The following is an 18,888-nucleotide window of genomic DNA, read 5'->3' as shown; positions in this document are numbered from 1 at the left end:
CACAGCCCCCCACCCCACAGCCCTGCCCCACAGCCCCCCGCCCCATTCACTCCCCAGGGCCCCCCAGCTCTGCCCCACAGGCTCCCCACCCCATTCAACCCCCCAGCCCTGCTCCCCGGCCCTGCCCCACACCCCCCCACCACCCCATTCACCCCCCGGCCCTGCCCCACAGCCCTCCCCCCCCATTCACCCCCCAGGGCCCCCCAGCACTGCCCCACGGCCCCCCTCCCCCCCGCCGTACCGATCCCGAAGCCGCCGCCTGAATCTCCCGCCCAAACCGCGTGACCCCTGACCCCTGACCCCCGACCTCGCGCCCCGCTCCCCGCCGCTCCCCACCGGCCCGCCGCTCTCGCCCCGCTTCAGCCCCCACGGCCGCGGCCCCGGCCCGGTGCCAGGCCCGGTCGCAGGCCCGGTCCCAGAACGCGGCCCGGCCCGGGGCTCCGCCGCGGTGCCTGACGGGACACGTAGTCCTCCAGCAGCGCCGCCTCACCGCCCCGCGCAGAGGGCGCTAAGGCACCGTCTGCCACGTGCGCTCCCTCCGAAACAGCGTGAGGGGGCAGCGGGAAGGGGCCGGGGGCGGGGGGGAAGCGGCGGCCCGGCAGCGTTGTCACCGGCGGCCCCGCCTTGCGAGGCGGCCAGGGTAACCGGGCCCGCCGGCAGGGACTGTGCGTCCCGCTCCGGGACTGGAAATGGCAGATGGTCCCTGGCCGTGACAGCTCGCCCCTTCCTGCTGCCTGCAGCGGCGCCTCTGGCGGCTGTCCCACCCCTCCTCTCCTCTGATTGGCCGCCGAGGCAGCGCCGCGCCCAGCGATTGGCCGGAGGTGCGGTGGTGTGGCCGGTGATTGGCGGACGGTGGCGGAAGGAGCTGGCCGCCGGGGACGGGGGGGGCAAGATGGCGGCGGTGCTGGAAGTGGAGGTTGGAGGCCCCGTCGAGCGCGATGTGGAGGAGGTAGCGGGGGCCGGGGGCGCGGGGCCGGGGGCTCCCGGGGGCGGTGCGGGCCGGGGACCCCGGGGAGGGGACAGGGGCGGGGGCTGCAGGGCGGGGGGCGCCGGAGGGCGGTCTGGGGGCTCCGGCGGGGGGGCAGCGCCCGGCCGGCGGGGCTGTGGGGGGCTCGGTGGCGGGGGGCAGCGGCAGGCTCGGGGCCGGGGGGGCTGTGGGCCGGGGGCCGGGGTAGGGGTGTGCGTTGAGGGCCTCTGAGGCTACCGGGGGGGGTCCCTGGGGCGGGGGGGGGGGGGGCGGTTCTGGGGCACTGGGAGCGTGCAGGCCTTTGGGGCGAGTGGGTGTGGGGAGCGTTGGGGCTGGGGGTCCCCGGGGCAGGGGGACACCGGGGGTCCCCGGGGGCAGGAGGGCGCTGGGAGCTTCGGAAGGTCCCTGGGGAAGAGGGGCGTTGGGTTAGGGGGCCTTTGGGCTCTTCCTGGGGAGCTGCGGTGGGTCTGCGGGGCCCTGGGAGAAGGGGCTCTGGGGGGGCTGAGGGGTCCCCGCGGGCCTGGGGGGGTCCAGGGCAGGGTGAGAACGGGACACTGGGGTGGGCGGCCTGCGCCGGGGGTGGGGGGCTGGCTGGAGGAATTGCCTGAGGTGGCCAAGGGGGCTGTGGGGAGCACGAGGGGGAGGAGGGCAGCGATGGAGGGGGGGGGGGGGGGCTCAGGAACAGCCTTTGAGCTGTGTGAGGAGATGGCGGTTTGGGACACGGCGGGTAACTGCACGCTGAGGGGCTCGGGGACAAGCCCCGCTGAAGGACTTTGCATCCCTGAAGCGGCCAAGTCGCCTGTTTCCAGGCGGGGTCCCCAAAGCTGGTGCAGCCGGAGGGGGGCCCTGGAAACACCAGCCGGGCCCTTCGGCACCTGCGAAGCTTCTCTGCTGTTAATTCATTCCCTGACCGTAAAACTCACTGCTGGAAAAGCCACGCCAGACCAGGGTGGGATTTGCATTTCGGAGAATACGGGAGCACGTGGGGCTGCTCGGGGTGCCCTGGGACGCCGGCAGCGCGGGTCACATTCCCTCCTGGCAGTGACTTCTGCCTGTCACCTTGGTGCTGCGCCGTGCGAACTTCCACGCTGAGATAATTAGTAGCCTTTGTTGCTCTTGGGGAATTGAAGCCGTGTGAGGTAGAGGGCTTTAATCGAACTTCTCGCTGTTCCCATGCTGGCGTTCAAGCGTTCCTGGAGATAAAAAAATTACAAAGCTGGAAAAAAAAAAAAAGTCCGCTCGGAAAGCTGGAATTGGGAGCAGGGGCTCGCTGGCTTCCGCACAACTGGAGCGCGGCGTGTGCGTCTGCCATGGTGTGCATGCCACCCTACCGCAGCACCGTAATAGCTCTGCTGTCCCGGGCTTTGCTGTGGCTCTTCGCCGCCACCTGCGCTGCTCTTCGTGCTCGTGAGCTTTCCTTCCACTCGTGAGCTTTCCTTCCACTCGTAGAGCGGTTCCGTGTGGGAGCAGCGGCACAGGGGAGACGGGGCGGTCAGCTGGTGCAGTTGGGAGTGTTGTCAGTGCTTTGGCTCAAGAATTGGTAGTTTGGCTTAAAAATTCTCAGGTGCTGAAGGTTGTATTTGGGAAGTTTACTGGCAAGGTCAAGTTGTGGAGCTTCTCTCGTGGATGGCTGGGCTGTGCGAGCGAGGAGAGACTGTCTGCCTGAAGCGCGGTGAGAGCTTGTGCATCCTCCCTGCACTGTGTGTCGCTGCCGAAGAGTGGCTACAGTGGGGTGACGGGAAGATTCAGCCTCAAATCTGGTGACCAGATGTCTTAAACCACAAACCGGTTGCTCCTGAGTTGCTGCTTTGTTATATTTTAAGATATTCACTGGTGGCTTTTTATGCCAGAGAGGTGTTTTTCCAGCCAGGCTTTGAAGACTGTCAAGGTGTACGAGTGCATGCTGGAATCAGGCTGTCCGAGCCCCTCTCTGGACAAGCGAGCCTGGCATCCTCCTGTGAACCTCTTCCATCGTGATGAGTGAGAATTAAAGCAAGCTAGTAAGAAAATAGTAAGCTGTTGCACTCCTGAGTGCCTTAGTTCAGTGCCAGCAGCAGATGGGAAACCCCATCCCCGTAAAAACATGGAAGATCTGAAGTCTCTGACCCTCAGAAGTGAAATTCCTGTTTTTCAGTCCAGCAGGAAAGTGTTTTAGGGGCTGGCTGAGAGGGGCAGGGAGGGCGTCGCAAGGAGGTAGCTGATAAGGAGCTGCACGCGGGGCTGTGCTTATACCTGTGCTGTGATTCCACAAAATCTGCCTCCCTCGGGACAAAATCCGGCAGCTCTTTGGGCTGAGCATATCGCTGACGAACTGTTAATGGTGGGGCTGGTGCAGGGTGGAGGTCTGACGGCAGTTTAACGTTTCACTTGGTGCGCCCGCGTGGGATAAACGCCGAGTGTTGTGTGGCTTTGGCTCTGCCTGTGTGTAACTCAGGCTGTCGTCAAAGGTTTCACAGACAATTATCAAAGTATTTGATCAGTCAGGGCCTTTCTACTCCCTGCCGGTTGTTACTGCGCCGTTTTATGAGCAGAGGAATTGAGATTCCAAAATTTCCTCAGGCTTTCGCTAAAGAGCCTGCCCCTTCAAAATCTGCCTCGGGTGAGCAGCCGGACTCTCGGCGCTCTTGAGATTTATCTTCCAGTTATTTCAGGTTGTTTCTAGTGGGTGATGTGAAACAAATACTGAGGTTGGGGCTGTGGGAAAGGTGAGATCAGGTCCCAGGCGTTCCGGATCCTCAGCTCTTGTGCCTCTGCCCCGTAGAGATGCTGGATGCCATTGTTTTTGATGGCCAAAATACTGCGGAGCCACACAACACGAGCTGTAGGCTGGTCTGTAGCTTGGAACTGAAATCAGCAGCTGCTTATTCTTTGTCCTCGAGACGTTTTCCTTACCTCCTTCCCAGATTTAGAGCGTAAGGAGATTACAACCAGCTTGCAGCAGGGCAGTTGGTACGCCTGCCTCGAGATCCTCCTGCCTCCCTGTGTCTGGACTGCCAGAAACAGGCAGTGACGGGTTTTGTATTACAGGTAACCGCAGCCTTTGCATCTTCCTAGAGGGTGGTTAATTCTCTTGACCGTCCCGGTGATGGGGAGCGCAGGTTTGTGGTGGCTTTGGGGCATTAGCCCCTGCTGAAAACTAGGGAGTGGCATGAGTTTCTTCCAACGGCCACGATACCATGTCCGAGGAGAGAATTAGACTTTAGTCATAGGTATCCAATTTCTCCCAGTCATCACCCAGAAGGGGTTGGGGTTTTTGAGTGGTTTATGAGTTACGGGCAGAATATGTCATTCTTAATTCCTTATTTTTTTAAAAAAATAGTTGTTCTAAGAGCTCTAGCTGGTCGCACACAGCGGGTCCTCTGCTGGTATCACCAGCCGGAGGAGGCTGCAGCAGGAGTGGGTTGGTGCTCAAGGCTTGGTAGAGCATATCTTCAGATACTTCAGCCGTTTCCGTGGTTCTTGTCTAATCCCTCTCCTCTCTGGTCTGATAAAGGGATATTTAAGAGCAGAGGCTCTTCAGCCTAGCTGACAGGGATAGAAAGGAACCCAAAAACCGGCTGTTAAAATGAGACAAGCCCAAGCCAGAAATAGAGTGAACACTTAACGTCGAGAGCAGGTGCTTCCTGGCACCGTCTCTCGCACTTGGATTCACCATCACTGTTCATTTTTAGAACCAAAACTAAATTTCTTCAGTAAGAGAGCCTGCAGATCAAGAAGGGGTTAACCGGAAGGTCCAGCTTGGGATGGCTGCTCTGCCAAGTTCTGTCTGACAGTCATCAGATCGCTCCGTCTCTGCCTGAACGTCCTGTCTGTCACGTCCCAGCCCCCCTTAATAAAATTATTCCAGGAGCTTTAAGCTCTGGGGAATCTGGTGAAGCTCAGTCCCTGTCACTGAGGGCAAATGGTGTCCAGTGCTGTGGATTCCTGCACCTACGAGGACAGCTCACGTGCTTGGCTTTGGAGGACAGCTAGGTAGGAAGCCGTCTTCTCTGTGACACACCAGCAGGATTTCCTTAGGGTTTGGGGCTGAGAAGGCTTTAGCTCGTTTGCTTGCTGGAAGAATTTGTAGATTTGGGGAAGACGCTGAAGGGAAGAGGCTGAGCAGTGTTCCCTGAGCATGGGACAGACCGGCGTGGATGGAGCGGCTGCTGGCACGGCACAGAGGAGGAGTGATCAGAAGCCACTGTATGGGGGGAGGGGAAATGATTTGTGTTTTTTGAAGGTGATGGACTGTCTGTCCTCATCCAGCGAGGACTGGGGTAGAGCCTGGGGGGAGCAGGGATCTCCTGGGGGGTGGCAGCGGGAGCCCCCGAGGGACTTCGCAGAGCTTGCGGAGGGATTGACCTAGGCCGGAGCTGAGCTGGGCCAACAAGGCCTTGGGGTTTCTCAGCTTCTCCCGCTTGCAGTGACTTGAGAACATTTTTACATTTTTCTTTTTTACTGTTTATCAGAGCAGTTGATGTAACTACAAATTGTGTAGCTGGCTTTTTGAAGGGAAAGCAGCGACTCAACTGATTAATCTGGACATGGATGCTTTAAGAACAGGAGAGCTCGGGGAATTTGGGCGGTACGAGCGCACTTCTCAGAGCCGGTGTCGGATCGTCACCACCTACATGCCGTTTCCTACGCAAGCCAGCGAGCTCGAACAGGGATTTTTCATAGGTCTATATTTTGCATCTAAGTACTGTAGTGCTTCTCGAAGGCCTCAGGGACTGAATCTCTCGCAGGTGTTGCTCTAGGGTGAAGCACAGCAGATGTGTAACAGCATGCAGACGGATTGCTGCCGCGTGTGTTTCCCTGCCTCCTCACCCTGGGGTATAATTAGGCGTCGCAGAGGAAGAGAGGCGGCCACGCGCATCCTCGGCCGAGCCTGGGTGCGATCAGAGGTGCTGGCTGTGAGACACCTATTCGGGGAGCAGCCCCGAGGGATCTGCCGCGCATCACCGGCAGTGGTGGCACGTGCCACGCGGGCGGGCGAGGTTGGCTGCCACGCTGTCCGTCCCCGGGAGAGCCCAGGGGTAAAGGTTGAAGCCAAGCCGGCGGCTCCGTACCTGGTGATCGGAGGCTGGGGCGAGGTGGAGCCTGTTCCTGTGTACACGTCTCCAGTGTGTGCAGGAAAGTGCGATAACAAAGTCCTTTCTGTGACTTGTTTTCGATCTCTTTTCTTACGGCTCCGCACCTGCTTGCTGGTAAACGTTGGGTGCGGGTCATTTGGGGCTGGCCTGCCGTGCGCCCGGCTGCGGCGGTGCCAGGGGGAGAGCTGGCAGCCGTGGCGAGTGCCGTCCCCGGCCCCCCGGCCATGCTCCGTGTCTCCAGCCAGATGGGGTTTTGGAAACCGTGTGTTTATACGCCCAGCCCCAGGCGAGCCGCTGTAGGTTTTATCTGTGTTTGTGTCTCACCAAAGAATCACAGAATCATTAAGGTTGGAAAAGACCTGTAAGATCATCAAGTCCAACCATCAGCCCAACACCACCATGCCCACTAAACCATGTCCCCAAGTGCCACGTCCACACGAGGAAAGGCGAGATGAAGTCAGAGCTGTGGGATTTCGTTTGCTGCATCCCCGGCGCCGTGTATCAGGGTCTGTACTGGTGCTGGGTCGAGTGCTGCCCGGTCGGTGAGCCCGTGCGGGGATGTGACCAGTGCTGGAGGCCTCTTCAGCTCTTATGTGAAGATAGAAAGCTCCGAGACAAAGCTGAAATGCAACGTCGAAGGTCCTCCCAGCCCTCTCCAGTCCAAATGCTTCGTGGTGAGAGTATTCACACGGAATCTCCCTGAGGGGAAAGGGGGCTTCTGTGAGACTCGGCCTCTGTGTGAGGTTTGGGTGCTGCTTGCAACCTGAGTTTAGCACAGAGTCGCAGGGTGCAGTTCTGCAGAGGGGTCCTTTTAAATCACTTAGTCCGGTTCCTTCTGTTCCCTAAACCTGTCAGACGGAGGGTGTCCTTAACACCCTGCATCCAGCCTGGCAGTTTCAGCTTGTGTTAAGCACGGATTATGCCAGCCCATCATCTCTCATCGCTAATAACAGCAACTTCTGTCGCTCTTGGTTGCTCCTGTCGGGCAAAAACTTTGCTGCCTGTAATGCTTGGGAGCTGTGTCATCAAAGCAAGTCCTAAACCTTTCTTTCCCCGTGATTATTTCTGAAAATTTTTTTGGCTATGGTTTGTTGCCGGTGTGCAGACACCCTCCCCTGTCCTGCAGACCGGTGGGATTTTGGACTCCCTCTCTGTCCTGTTCCTGACGTGCACTGGGATCACCCCTCTGTGCCTAGAGGTGCCTGGCTGGGTTGTGAATGTGAGGCTTAAACCAATTTAACCACTCTGCTAGATGTAGTCCGGGATGGTGGGCAGAGCCTTCGCTGCAGTAAAATATGGGAGTATAAGGGGAAAGGTGCTTGCAGGTGATGGAGGAGCAGAGGGACTCTGCAGCTCTCCCCGTCCTGCCTGGAGGGTCGAAGGACAGCTCTGGGCTGTGCTGTCACGACAGGCACGTCGAGGGTTTGTTGTTTAAAGCTTCTGAATCCGGGGTTTCCCTTCTTAAAGTTCTCACAGAGCAATCCCGGGGGTCTCACGGGATGGCTTTGCAGCTGACTCCACTGCTGTTACCGGCACTGATCGGGTCTCACCAGGAGATAAAGGAGCCGGGTGCCGTGTCTGTGCTACTCACGGTGAACAGGCAGCGTAGACACAGCACAGCCTCGCTCATGTGGGGCGTAAACCAGCACCTGCGCTATTTGGGGAGATGCAGTAAATAAGTTATCTGTCCTAGGCTGGTATGGCTGCTCCCAAACTTCAGTGGCTGATTTCTTTGGTGTTTTTTTTCTCCCTAGGTCGATCTTTCACACTTGTCCCCGGAGGAGAGATGGAGGTGAGTCTGTGTTGTGAGATGAACCCGTGCCTACAGCTTGAGTGAGCTCCTGCTCCCGACCGCAGCTACCAGCAGCACAGCCCGTATTCACGGTGGGAGAGGACAGGGTCAGCCTTTCCTGCGCAGCATTATTTGTTAGGGGGAGGTGTGAACTGCCTTAGAAGGCAGTACTCATGTTTTTTCTTTTAAACTGCTGACTAGACATTCCTCCTTTTCCCTTAGCCAAACCAATTTCAGCCAGACACCTGTTGAAAAGCACAGTAAGACTGGTCTTCTCTCACTATTAATTTATAGAGGATGACTTAAGATCAGAGAATTTGGCATATTTGTTGGGTTTGGATTTTTTTTTTCCCCCCTAACTTGAACTGTCTTGTCAGCTTAAGGCTGAGATGCAAGGATGTTACAGGTCTTGATTCTGCCTTGCTTTTTGGTCAAACAGCACAAGCTGCAAAGAAACCCCAGCTGCCTGCAGAGCATCAGTCTGGAAATCACTTGTTCCAGGATGCAAATGGGGTTGCCCAGGGCAGAGAGGAGCGATTTGCTGGGGTTTGTGGGTTTTGCCGGCCGTAGACTGTGTCCCCCGCCGCCCATCCAGCCTTTCCCTTGCTGGGCCAGAGGGAGAATGGTGCTGGTGGCTCTGGAACTGGGCTGAGGGTTTGGTACTGAGAGTTAGCGCGCACTCGTGGTGTCCAACAGCCGCTCAGCTGATGCCATTGCACCGGTGAGCTGCCGGGTGAGTTATGCGAAACGTGCGCTCCACGTTCGTTAGTTCGGGTACGTCAGCCTGAGTTATCTCTGCCTCCTTCGTGCCAGAATGGGCTGGATGGCGGCCTTGGCTTTCACAGTTTAAAAATGAGCTAGTCTCACAGAAGCCTTTTGTCCTTTCTCCTCTGGATTGCAACACGGCACCCGTCTCCTCGACGCTCCTTCGGGCTGGTCTCCCTGGCTCCCCTGTGCCGAGGTGTTTGTCAGTTAGCATGTGGTCTGTGCCCGCATGCTCTTCAGCTGCCTTTTCCCTGTTGTTGCAGGGTGGAGCATGCACGGATGCATGCCAAGCACCGCGGTCACGAGGCTATGCATGCCGAAATGGTCCTCATCCTTATCGCCACGCTAGTGGTGGCACAGCTCCTCTTGGTTCAGTGGAAACAGAGGCACCCTCGCTCCTACAACGTAAGTGTCTCCCGCGCAGCCGTTTTGTCTCCAAGGCTTGGATGTAAGTGCTGAGTGATGCCGCCCTTTAGCTGATGAGAAGTACGTTCCTGTTTTTCTCCTCTTGTCTGGTGCTGAGATACCCTCGTCTTCCCAGCAGCGTGTGGGGATTCTAGCTAGGGGTGAGGATGGATGTGCCTGGAGGCCTCAAGTTTCTGTTATAAGTGATGCCGATAACTCGGTTTTACACCGGGTGATGGGACAAGCAGATCTCGGGTGTTGTCCTGAGGGTAACGCAAAGGGAAGCTGTGTTTGGTGGGCGCTTCCTCAGAAGCGAGGGGGGCTTCTTGCTGCCGGGACCCTGGGTTTGACGGTTCCTGCAGCACCACTGGGCTTGCCTGGCAGCACTGCTGATGCCGCTGGCTTGTCAGGGACTGTTATTTTACCTCAGCCAACCTCACTCTGACTTCTTTATCGTAATTGTTGTTTCCAGGCAATACTTGTAATCCTCTATGAACTTTAAACCGAATCTGTTTGCCTGTTCCCCTCCGGCAGCACCACAGGAGCTCAGCTGCACGGCTGTGGATCCCTTTTGGGAATAGGCTGGAGGGCAGAGGCGGGTCTGGAACCTTCTGCTGCGCCCGTCTCCTTGTTTAATACTTGCCTGAGGCGTCTGTGGTTGCAGGGTTCAGGTCCATGAAGTTTTATATAGACTTCTTACAAAAAACCAGTTACGTGGCTCATCTCCTGTACCTCCCTCTGGAGATGTTTCCTCTGCGTTCTCCCTCCAGCTCTAGTCCTTTTTCTACCAAAGGTCGCCTGGCTGCTGCCTCCGACTCCCTCAGTCAGGCTCGGAGCCTGTTCTCTGGGTGCTGGGTGCCACAGACCAAAGCTCCTGAGTTTCCTGGTGCTATTCAGGGCCCTTTGATGCAGGCAGGAGAACGGCTGCCAGGACTGGCAGGGTGTTTCTGATGTTTGACGAGCAGAGGACCAGCTCAAAATGCCTCTCTTCTGTTCCTGCAGATGGTGACCCTCTTCCAGATGTGGGTAGTGCCTCTGTATTTCACGATCAAGCTGTACTGGTGGCGGTTCCTGGTAATCTGGGTGCTCTTCTCAGCGGTCACAGCTTTTGTCACCTTCAGGGCAACTCGAAAACCTCTGGTACAGACAACGCCCAGGTTAGTACACGCGTTCCTGGGAAAACTCCTCAGCCCCAGGGTAACCGTTACAAGTTGCTCTTCCCGTTTTCGCTGCCACAGATCGTTGTCTTAAACTTTGCGCCCCGGGGGGGTGCGCAACCCCTGCCCACGCTGCCCACGTGAAGCACTAACCGGCTGCTGGCAGCCAGCCCCGTGCACGTCGTACCCGAGTGGGTGGTGGAAAGGCAGATGCTGCGTGGGCTGGTAGCCGCACCGAGGGCATTCCCGGTGTGAAGCACGTTTGCTTAAAGGCCTTTGGAGGTCCCGAGGTTTCTAGTTTGGAAGTCAGGACTGTGAGTGGCCCATGGCAGTGGTGGATCTGGAGCTTGAATTAGAAATTTAAAGCTCTGACGCCCGTGCGTATGGGGAGGTGAAGTGTCGGCAAACAACGCCATCCAGGTTTAAAAAGTAAAACGCTAGGTGCCCGGTGCAGTTCCAGTCAGGAAAAATGAAGTAGTTAAATTCTTGTTTTAATTCTTTACAGGCTGGTTTATAAATGGTTTCTACTAATATACAAGATCAGCTATGCCACTGGAATCGTAGGGTACATGGCTGTGATGTTTACACTTTTTGGTCTTAACTTATTATTCAGGTGAGTAAATCTTTTGGGTCCGACTCGCAGGGCGGGGGACGTAACACACCATGTGGAATAAGGGCTTGGCTGCGACTCTGGAAAAACAGTTGCCTTAGCAATCTGATTAACGGGGCCAAAGAGACTCTTGGGGTGTCCTCTCCCTGCTGGGAGAATCATGGGTGAGATGCTGGTACCGGAACTGAGAGCCCTGCTTCCAGCTCAGCTGTGTCGGCAGCTCCTCCAGCTCTGCGCCTGTCCAGCCTGGGGGCAGCAGTGGCGTTTTCCTTGTTACGCTGATAAAGAGGTACCGGCAAGAAGCAGCCAGCCCAGGTGTGGTAGCAGAGGAGCCTAGCCCAAGCCAGCTTCATGTTGAGAGAGGTTGATTCCTTCTCTGGAACATGAGCAGACCTGGCAACTGCCTGCGGAGACATGGAAGTGTTAACTGGGGGCTTACTGGGAGCTGATCTGGTGCACGAGATGGTTGGAGATTACTGCAGTTGTTCACTTCAGAGACTGGTGAGGGCGATGGGCACCCGGTGTTAGGCAGCTGGGGTGTTACACCCGCATCTCCGTTCAAATGCTGCTTGTTGACAAAAGCAGGGTGAAGCATCCCAGAAGCAGGGACAGGGGCTGGGCTGGGCAGGCACCTAGAAGAACCTCTGCAGGCGATTCTTCCCAGTGACGTGTCCGCTGCCTTGGTGGGCCGCTCTTGTGACGGAGTTAGTGTTGTGGGCTGTGTTGGCACGCTGGCTTTGAACCCCCCCAAAAAAAAGCTCTTGATGTCATTTGGGTTCTTCTGTTGTAGAATCAAACCGGAAGATGCGATGGACTTTGGCATCTCCCTCCTCTTCTACGGTCTTTACTACGGGGTGCTGGAGCGGGACTTTGCTGAGATGTGTGCGGATTACATGGCCTCGACGATCGGGGTGAGTTAACGCCGTGCTGCGCCCCAGGCGAGAGTCCTGCCCCATTTTGGGGGGGCCTGAAATGTGTCAGTTGCAGCAGTAGCTTTTGCTTCCCCCAAAATGGGAAGGTGCATCAAACTCCCCCCTTGAGGAAGGGCTCCCTGAGGCTGCTGCCTTTCTCGCTGTGCTCTCTCTGGGCCCACTACCACGGTGGCTGGGCTGGGAGGTTTCTGATGTAACGGAGTTTCTCCAAGATACTTCCTTAAGAGCGAAGCCTCTGTGGATGCCCTCTCATCCCCAGAAGCACAAGAAACGAGGAGTGGAAGGATCTGTTCAGCGCCTCTAAACTCCTGACAAATATTTCTCTACCTGGGCCTTTAAAATCTCCCGTGTCGAAGAGCGCTCCTGTTTCTGGGACCAAGCTGCGGGTGCATTAACTCGTGACCTGCAGCCACCAGGGAAGGAATCACGCCACGGGCTTCCTTCTGCTGCTCGTACCCACTGCAGCTTGTGCCGTCCCTGTGGACAGAGGCTGCGTGCCTGCAGGGGTAGCCTAAAATCGGTAGCCCACTCACCTGGTACCAGAAAAACCCACTCCACCGAAAAATACGTGACCTAGGATACCGGTGGAGTAGGTCATGTTGCTTCTTTGCAGCAGCTCTTTAGGGTCTTGGACTTTGTGTTTCCTCCTCCTCTCTGAGCTTTCTGCTTCTGCTTCTTGGAGGTTCTGCCTGGCAGGACTGGGGAGCCCCAGCCCCTCACCAGCTGCCTTCCAATCGCACTGGGACACCCCGGCGGAGCTCGGGTCTCCCCCCATGCAAGCAGTGGGCACCCAGGACAGGTCTGCAGCAGCCCAGGTGCTTCCCGAGGGTCTGGCCTGGCTGCAGGGCTGCCAGGAGGGTGCTGCCGCCCGCTGGCACTGCAGCCTGAGGGCTCCATCGGATGCTGGGAGCAAAGCCTTGCCAGGTCTCTGCCAGAGATGTGTTTTGACGATGATACGAAACTAGGAGGAGCTGTGGACTCCCTCGAGGCCTTACAGAGAGATCTGGCTAGGCTAGAGAGCTGGGCAATCGCCAACCACATGCAATGTAACACGAGCAAGTGCCAGATTCTGTACCTGGGACGGGGTAATCCTGGTTATATGTACAAACTGGGGGACGAGAGGCTGGGGAGCAGCGCCACGGAAAGATATCTGGGGGTCTGGGTTGACGGCAAGTTGAATAGGAGTCAACAGTGTGCCCTGGTAGTCAAAGGGGCCAACCGTGTCCTGGGGCGCATCGAGCACAGCATGGCTAGCCGGTCGAGGGAGGTGATTGTCCCACTCCGCACCGCACTGGTGCAGCCCCACCTCGAGTACTGGGTGCAGTTTTGGGCTCCTCAATACAAGGAGGACACTGAACGATTCGAGTGTGTCCACGGGATGGTGACCGAGATGGTGAAGGGTCTCCAGGGCAAGACTTAGGAGGAGCGGCTGAGGTCACTTGGCTTGTTCAGCTTGGAGAAGAGACTGCTGAGGGGTGACCTCACCGCAGTCTACAACTTCCTGAAGGGGGGCAGCGGAGAGGGAGGTGCTGATCTCCTCTCTGTGGCGAGCAGCGATAGGGCACGAGGAAATGGAATGAAGCTGCGTCAGGGGAGGTTCAGATTGGACATTAGGAAGAGTTTCTTCACTGAGAGGGTGGTCGGTCCCTGGAACAGGCTCCCCAGGGAAGCGGTCACAGCACCAAGCCTGTCAGAGTTCAAGGAGTGTCTGGATGATGCTCTTAGTCATATGGTTTAGTGTTAGGTAGTCCTGCGAGGAGCAGGGAGTTGGACTCGATGATCCTTATGGGTCCCTTCCAATTTGAGATATTCTATGATTCCATGTCTCCCAGCCTGGCCGTGGGAGCCGGGACACAGCATGAGTGACCCGGGGCTCCTGGCCGTCCCTGGAGCGTGTGGGACCAGAGCTATGTGCGGGGAGACCCAGTTGCGTGCCCGCACCCTCCTGCGTGCTGCGTCAGACCGGTGCTGAGCCAACAGGCTTGGAAATGGTGGGGGGTGGCTGCTCCGCGCTTCGCTCTTCGGCCGTCCGAGCTTCAGGGACCTGCGGGGCTGGAGGCTTGGGCTGTATTCAACTGCCAGCCCAAGGTCGTCATCTTGGGTCAAAGCTTTGACCTCCAGCTTGTCCTGCTCTCGCCCCCAGCCTCTGCCCTCACTGCCCAGCGTGGGTGCACTGGCTCTGGCAGGCAGCTGACAACTCACCCGGCTGTCAGGGAACGAAGTGGGGTGGTCCCTGGCATGGGGAGGGGGCGTGTGGGGCTGGCAGAGGGGCTGGGGTGTGATGGGCCACCATGTCACTGAGCAGCTCCCTGTCCTGTTGTAGTTGTTTCCCGCAGCTGGACCGGTAACAAGGTTTTTAAGCCCAAAAAAGCTGAGGCTGGACTCCTCGGGCGCTGACCCCAGCCTTCCTTAAAGTTTAGCTGCGCCGACGCGGGCGTGGGACGCGTGCCCTCCCGCTGTCACCGCTCTCCCTCTGCTCTGCCCTCGCTCAGTTCTACAGCGCCTCGGGGATGCCCACCAAGCACCTCTCCGACAGCGTCTGCGCCGTCTGTGGCCAGCAGATCTTCGTGGATGTCAACGAGGAGGGGATCATCGAGAACACCTACCGCCTCTCCTGCAACCACGTGTATCCTTCTCCTCCAGAGCCAGCCCCTCGCTGGCTCCCTGCCGGGGCTGGCGGCAGAGAGCTCCTGCCCTGCGGCTTCCCCCGCCTGGGGTGAAGAAACGCCTGTCCTGGGACTTGGGGCCGTTCTGCTGATTTTGCACGTGATCCTTGCCTATGTCATAGCTGACTTGGCACGGGAAGAGACAAAGTCCTGCGTGTCCCTGAAATCACTTCCTCGCCGCCTCCGCGTGCGTTACAAAGTGGTGGTTTCCTCTTCCTTCCCCTCTCCAGCTCCCCCTGGCTCCGGCGGTGCTGCCGTGGAGCTGCACCTCACTTTCCAGCTGCTTTTGCCAAATCTGCTGGGACCCGTTTGCCCGGCGCTTGCCGCTGTGCCGGCTCCGGCGGTGTGAGGTAGGGGCGTGAAGGGTCCCCGGTCCAGCCGAGCCGAGCTGCCTGTGTCCCGCCAGCCCCTCGTCGGAGAGCCAGCGCTGTGGGTCCCGGCTCAGAGCCTCCGCAGGGAAGAGTTGGGGGAAAACGCTGCCTGCCCTACACGGCACCCCTTGGAAAACAGCCCCCCTGGTCTAGCGCTGCCTGTCGCTGCCTGTCCCTGGCAGCTTCCTCCTTCCCCAAAACTCCTCCGGCAGCTCCGTCTGCGTGCGGGGTTTCCAGCGCCCTGGAATTGCTCAGCCCTCCCCGTCAGCTGATAGAGGCGCAGTCGTTTTGAAACTGGAAGTCCTGGTCGTTGCTCAGCCCCGGCCGCGGATGGATCAGGGGTTTTTCCGGCGGTGACTCAGCAGTGGAGATGGGATGTCTTCTGGCACCGCTTGCATTACTGGCTGCGAGGTGGTTTCCAAACTGGGCCTGAGCAAAGGTCAGGCTGGCAAAACTCGTTGCCTAAATTTAAGCGCTGTAAGCTGTCTGGCGAGGTTTATGCTGGCCTGGCCCCAGCAACCAACCCTGCGTGGGGCCTGGGCCTGCGTGTCACCCACCCTGTGGCAGCTCGGGGTGTTTGTGGCTGTCGGAGGAGCCCCGGACCCCTGTGGTGGTCCCCAGGGGTGAGGGCGGGCGGGCTGGCAGCCCCGGATCATCGGCTCCCAGCTGCCGGCACCAGCACTGTGGCAGCCCCCTGCTCCAGGGCTGAGGAGGGAGCGGTTCCTGCTGCTGCTCTCGTTTAACCCTTGGTTTGAGCAGCAGAGGCATTACCTGGGGAAGTTTGTGTTTGCTCAGTGACACACTCGTGCGTGGCAGAGTCCCCCCGTCACGGCAAGGGGCCTCGCCTCGTCCCAGAGCTGCGCCGTGGAGCCCTGGCTGCAGCCACCTCATCTTTCCCCGTGACTTCTCCGGGCTGTGCTCAGGTTGGGTGAATCCTTGTTACCCGTCTGCCATGACGGAGCATAGCTGGCACCTGGAAGTCAGACCTTGGAGAAATTCCTTAAATATGTTGTTAATCCCCGAGAAGCCTTTGCAGGAGCCTTATGTAATGCACGCAGTCAAGTCGGCAGAGCTCTCCTGGGCTGTACAAACCTTCCCCATGTTTGAAGCCCTGGCATTTCACAGCCAGACACATCCCTGCCAGTCCTCTGCTGCCGACGCTCACCCTCGGATCGAGGAGCTTCCCTGCAGCCACTGCCCCGGCCACCTGCGTGGTCTAACCCAGCCCCGGTGTGAGTGTGTGCCGGGCACTGTCGGTGAAGGGTCTGTGTCTCACCGGTGCCCGGAGCGTTGGTCTTGGCCCTTGTGATGTCTCCCTGACCCCGTCCCACCACCCCGTGAGTCCTTTCCTCTGTGCCTGGAATGTGCTGCACCTTCTAGGAAAGGGCTGCGGTTGTACAACGCGGCCGTCCTTGCACTGCGTCGATCTTTCCTGTCCCCACGCAGTGGCGTGACTTCTTTTTTAAGCTCAATGGTTTCCTCCACACTCGGTTGTGTCCCCCCCCTCCTCCAGCCCGAGGCAGTTCCCCTTAACGTGCTGCTCCCCAGGTTTCACGAGTTCTGCATCCGTGGCTGGTGCATCGTCGGGAAGAAGCAGACGTGTCCATACTGCAAAGAGAAGGTGGATCTCAAGAGGATGTTCAGTAACCCGTATCCTTTCTCCTCCTGGGACCCAGTGCCTTGTGAAGGGGAGCAGTGGGTAGAGCGCGCGAGGGGCTTGGGGCCGTGCCTGGGAGCTGCCGGCTGCTCATTTGGGCTTGCCTGGCACCCCGGGCAGGTTGCGGCCAGCCCACAGCAGTGGCCAAGACCCTGCCAAATCTGTCCCTGAGCCGGGCGCATCACCTGGCACGCAATGGGCACGTTGGGGGAGCTGGGAGGCCGCTGCTCCCTCGGGTGAGAGACAAAAACGTTCATGAAGCCCTTCATGGCTGACCCCCACAGCCCCTGCCCCTCGGTGGGAGGGCTCAGCCCCCTCCATGCTGACTCCCTGCCCCGTCCCCCTCCCCACACCGCCACAGGGGATAACTTGAGCCCCAGGTTTTGCTTTTCCACCTCAGGACGTTCCTGTGGCAAGTCCCCACGGAGCCGGGCGCTGGGTTTGCTGCCTGCAGAGCGGGTGGGTGCCACGGCTCGCAGGCAGGTCGTGTCTGTCCCACCGGAGGAGGAGGAGGTTGGTGAAGCCGGGTCCCCACATCCCGTGGGACACCTGGCTGCACCCCAGACCCTCCTTGTTGAGGCACAGCCGAGGTGAGCCTGGCCAGAGCCATCCCTTCCCCAGGCACCCGCTGCTGCAGAGGGTCAGGGCTGCGTCCCCCCAGCCCCTGTGGCGTGGCAGCTTTGGGTGGCTCCTGGGTGGGCCGCGCTCCTCTCGCCCCTCTCTCCGTGGCTCTTTAACTCCTTCCCTCCAGCTGGGAGAGGCCTCACGTCATGTACGGGCAGCTGCTGGACTGGCTGCGCTACCTGGTGGCCTGGCAGCCGGTGATCATCGGACTGGTCCAGGGCATCAACTACGTCCTGGGGTTGGAGTAAGGGCAGGCGGTGGGGAGCCGTGGAGCCACGAGAGGACGCGTGCCCAGGGCAGGGGACAGCAGCCGGCCGGGGACACTGGCTTTTCTCCGTCACCTCTCAGGACCTCGGCCGCCCCCGGGGACCGTGGCGTCAGGGGCCGAGGGAGGACCGCTGCCCTGGGGCCCCTCCCGCAGGGCTGGGAGAGTCTTTTTTTTTTTTTTTAAAAGCGATTATTTTAACGAGCGTATTTAAAACTTTCTATTGCAGACGAAGAGACGCTTGTCCCGTTTCCCTCCCCCAGCTCCTCTCCGGCCCTTCGCACGGCCCCCATGGGGAGGGGGCCGAGGCTTTGCCAGCTTCCCGGAGCAGCCCTGCCGGCAGCGAGGAAGGGAGAGGAAGGGACACGGGGAAGCAGGGTCGGGGTTGGGCTCCTCTGCTGCGTGGGGCTGCGGAGGAGAGGCTGCCTGGGGGGGCTGGAGCCCAGTGCCCTGGAAGAGGGGACGGGGAGGACGCTCGGCTGCCCCGGCACTGAGCGCCGCGGGCTGGACTCTCGGCTGCCATGTCCCCTCCCTGGTGCCATGGGTGCGCAGGGAGGAACCGAGCCGCTCTCCTGTGCCGTGACGGTGGGCTCTGCCTGCGCCCTGCCTCCGGTAACCCTTTTGTACACTCCCCTTTTCTACGTTCCTTCCCGGGGGCCAGCGGCGTTGCCCAGCTGCTGCGGTTGGGGGGCCAGCCGGGGCACGCAGTGGGGCCGTGCCCTTTCTCTCCCTGCGCCCCTTTCTGTGACGGTACGTCAAGAGCAGCCCGAGAGCGGGTTGTCCCTGCCCCGGGGCTCAGGGGACGCCTCGCTGGGGATTGCTCTTTTTGGCACTGTAATAAAAGGGATGGAGCGAAGGCCGCGGGCCGGGCAGGGCTGGTGCCGGTGTTTCCCTGCCCTGGCATCGCTCTGCTCCTCACCGTGCTGGTGCGCGGAGCCGTCCGTCCATCCCTCTTGCGCAAGGGGCCTTGAGCTCATTTTTTGGCAGCGGGTGGGTACAGCCTGTGACAGCAGCGTGCGGGGTCAAGATCCCGGACCCTGGGGAGAGGCCGGGGTGTTTTGGGGGTGGCAGGGAGTCGGCTCTGCCAGCAGCAGAGGGGCTCGAGCCGTGTCCCCTGAGGGTGCTGGAGTCTGGCAGGGGGATGCAGTGAGGGGACGAGGCACCGTCGTCCTGCTCCTGGTGCAAGGGGCTGCGCCGCTTCGTGCGGGGGATTTGGGAAGTGGCCGCACCGGTGGCTCGGCTGCGGGTGCAGCGCGGGCTGCGTCACCTGGGGGAGACCCGGCGTGGCTGTGCCACGTGCCCCACTGAGTCCTTTTGGTTTTCTTTTTGGGTGAAACCACGTTGCAATGTTGTGCCAAACACAGAAATAGAGTCCTGGAAACGGAGATGTGGCCCAGGGTTTTTCTTGATCGTCTTTCCTGCCCCAGGGAGAGGCCACGGTTCCTCTTCCCGGCTTTGTGCTCGCCGGGGGGGATGGATGCCACAGGTGGCTGGGAACAAAGCACCCTCTCCACGGCCCCAGCCCACCTATTTCACCTCGTGGTACCCTGAGCTCAGCGGGGTTGAGCTTTGGTGGGGAGCAGGGACGTGGTGGAGGAGCGA

At 59.3% G+C, this 18,888-nt stretch overlaps 1 protein-coding gene across 2 annotated transcripts; it reads left to right on the top strand.

The window, feature by feature from the left end:
• The first annotated feature begins 892 nt into the window (after positions 1 to 892).
• On the top strand, positions 893 to 17,467 carry RNF121 (ring finger protein 121). 2 transcript variants are annotated; one of them, XM_059818348.1, is made up of 9 exons: positions 893 to 949; positions 7,797 to 7,834; positions 8,863 to 9,004; positions 10,007 to 10,161; positions 10,667 to 10,774; positions 11,562 to 11,682; positions 14,196 to 14,329; positions 16,289 to 16,390; positions 17,149 to 17,467. In XM_059818348.1, exons 1-9 carry the CDS (start codon positions 893 to 895, stop codon positions 17,267 to 17,269), a joined length of 978 nt encoding a protein of 325 aa, XP_059674331.1. In that variant the 3' UTR covers positions 17,270 to 17,467. The 2 variants fall into 2 exon arrangements, with proteins under 2 accessions (XP_059674331.1, XP_059674342.1); XM_059818359.1 differs by having other exon boundaries at positions 16,289 to 16,408; positions 17,144 to 17,259.
• The last annotated feature ends 1,421 nt before the right edge of the window (positions 17,468 to 18,888 follow it).

Source organism: Gavia stellata, chromosome 1 (genome assembly GCF_030936135.1).
Source record: "Gavia stellata isolate bGavSte3 chromosome 1, bGavSte3.hap2, whole genome shotgun sequence".
Classification (NCBI taxonomy): domain Eukaryota; kingdom Metazoa; phylum Chordata; class Aves; order Gaviiformes; family Gaviidae; genus Gavia; species Gavia stellata.
This window is presented reverse-complemented; position numbering and strand designations above follow the sequence as displayed.

Excerpts from the sequence above, each read along its gene's own strand:
- RNF121 (XM_059818348.1), top strand. The coding sequence starts at position 893 with ATGGCGGCGGTGCTGGAAGTGGAGGTTGGAGGCCCCGTCGAGCGCGAT. Across the intron at positions 9,005-10,006 it reads GGCACCCTCGCTCCTACAAC|ATGGTGACCCTCTTCCAGAT; the intron begins GTAAGTGTCTCC and ends CTGTTCCTGCAG. Across the intron at positions 10,162-10,666 it reads CTGGTACAGACAACGCCCAG|GCTGGTTTATAAATGGTTTC; the intron begins GTTAGTACACGC and ends AATTCTTTACAG.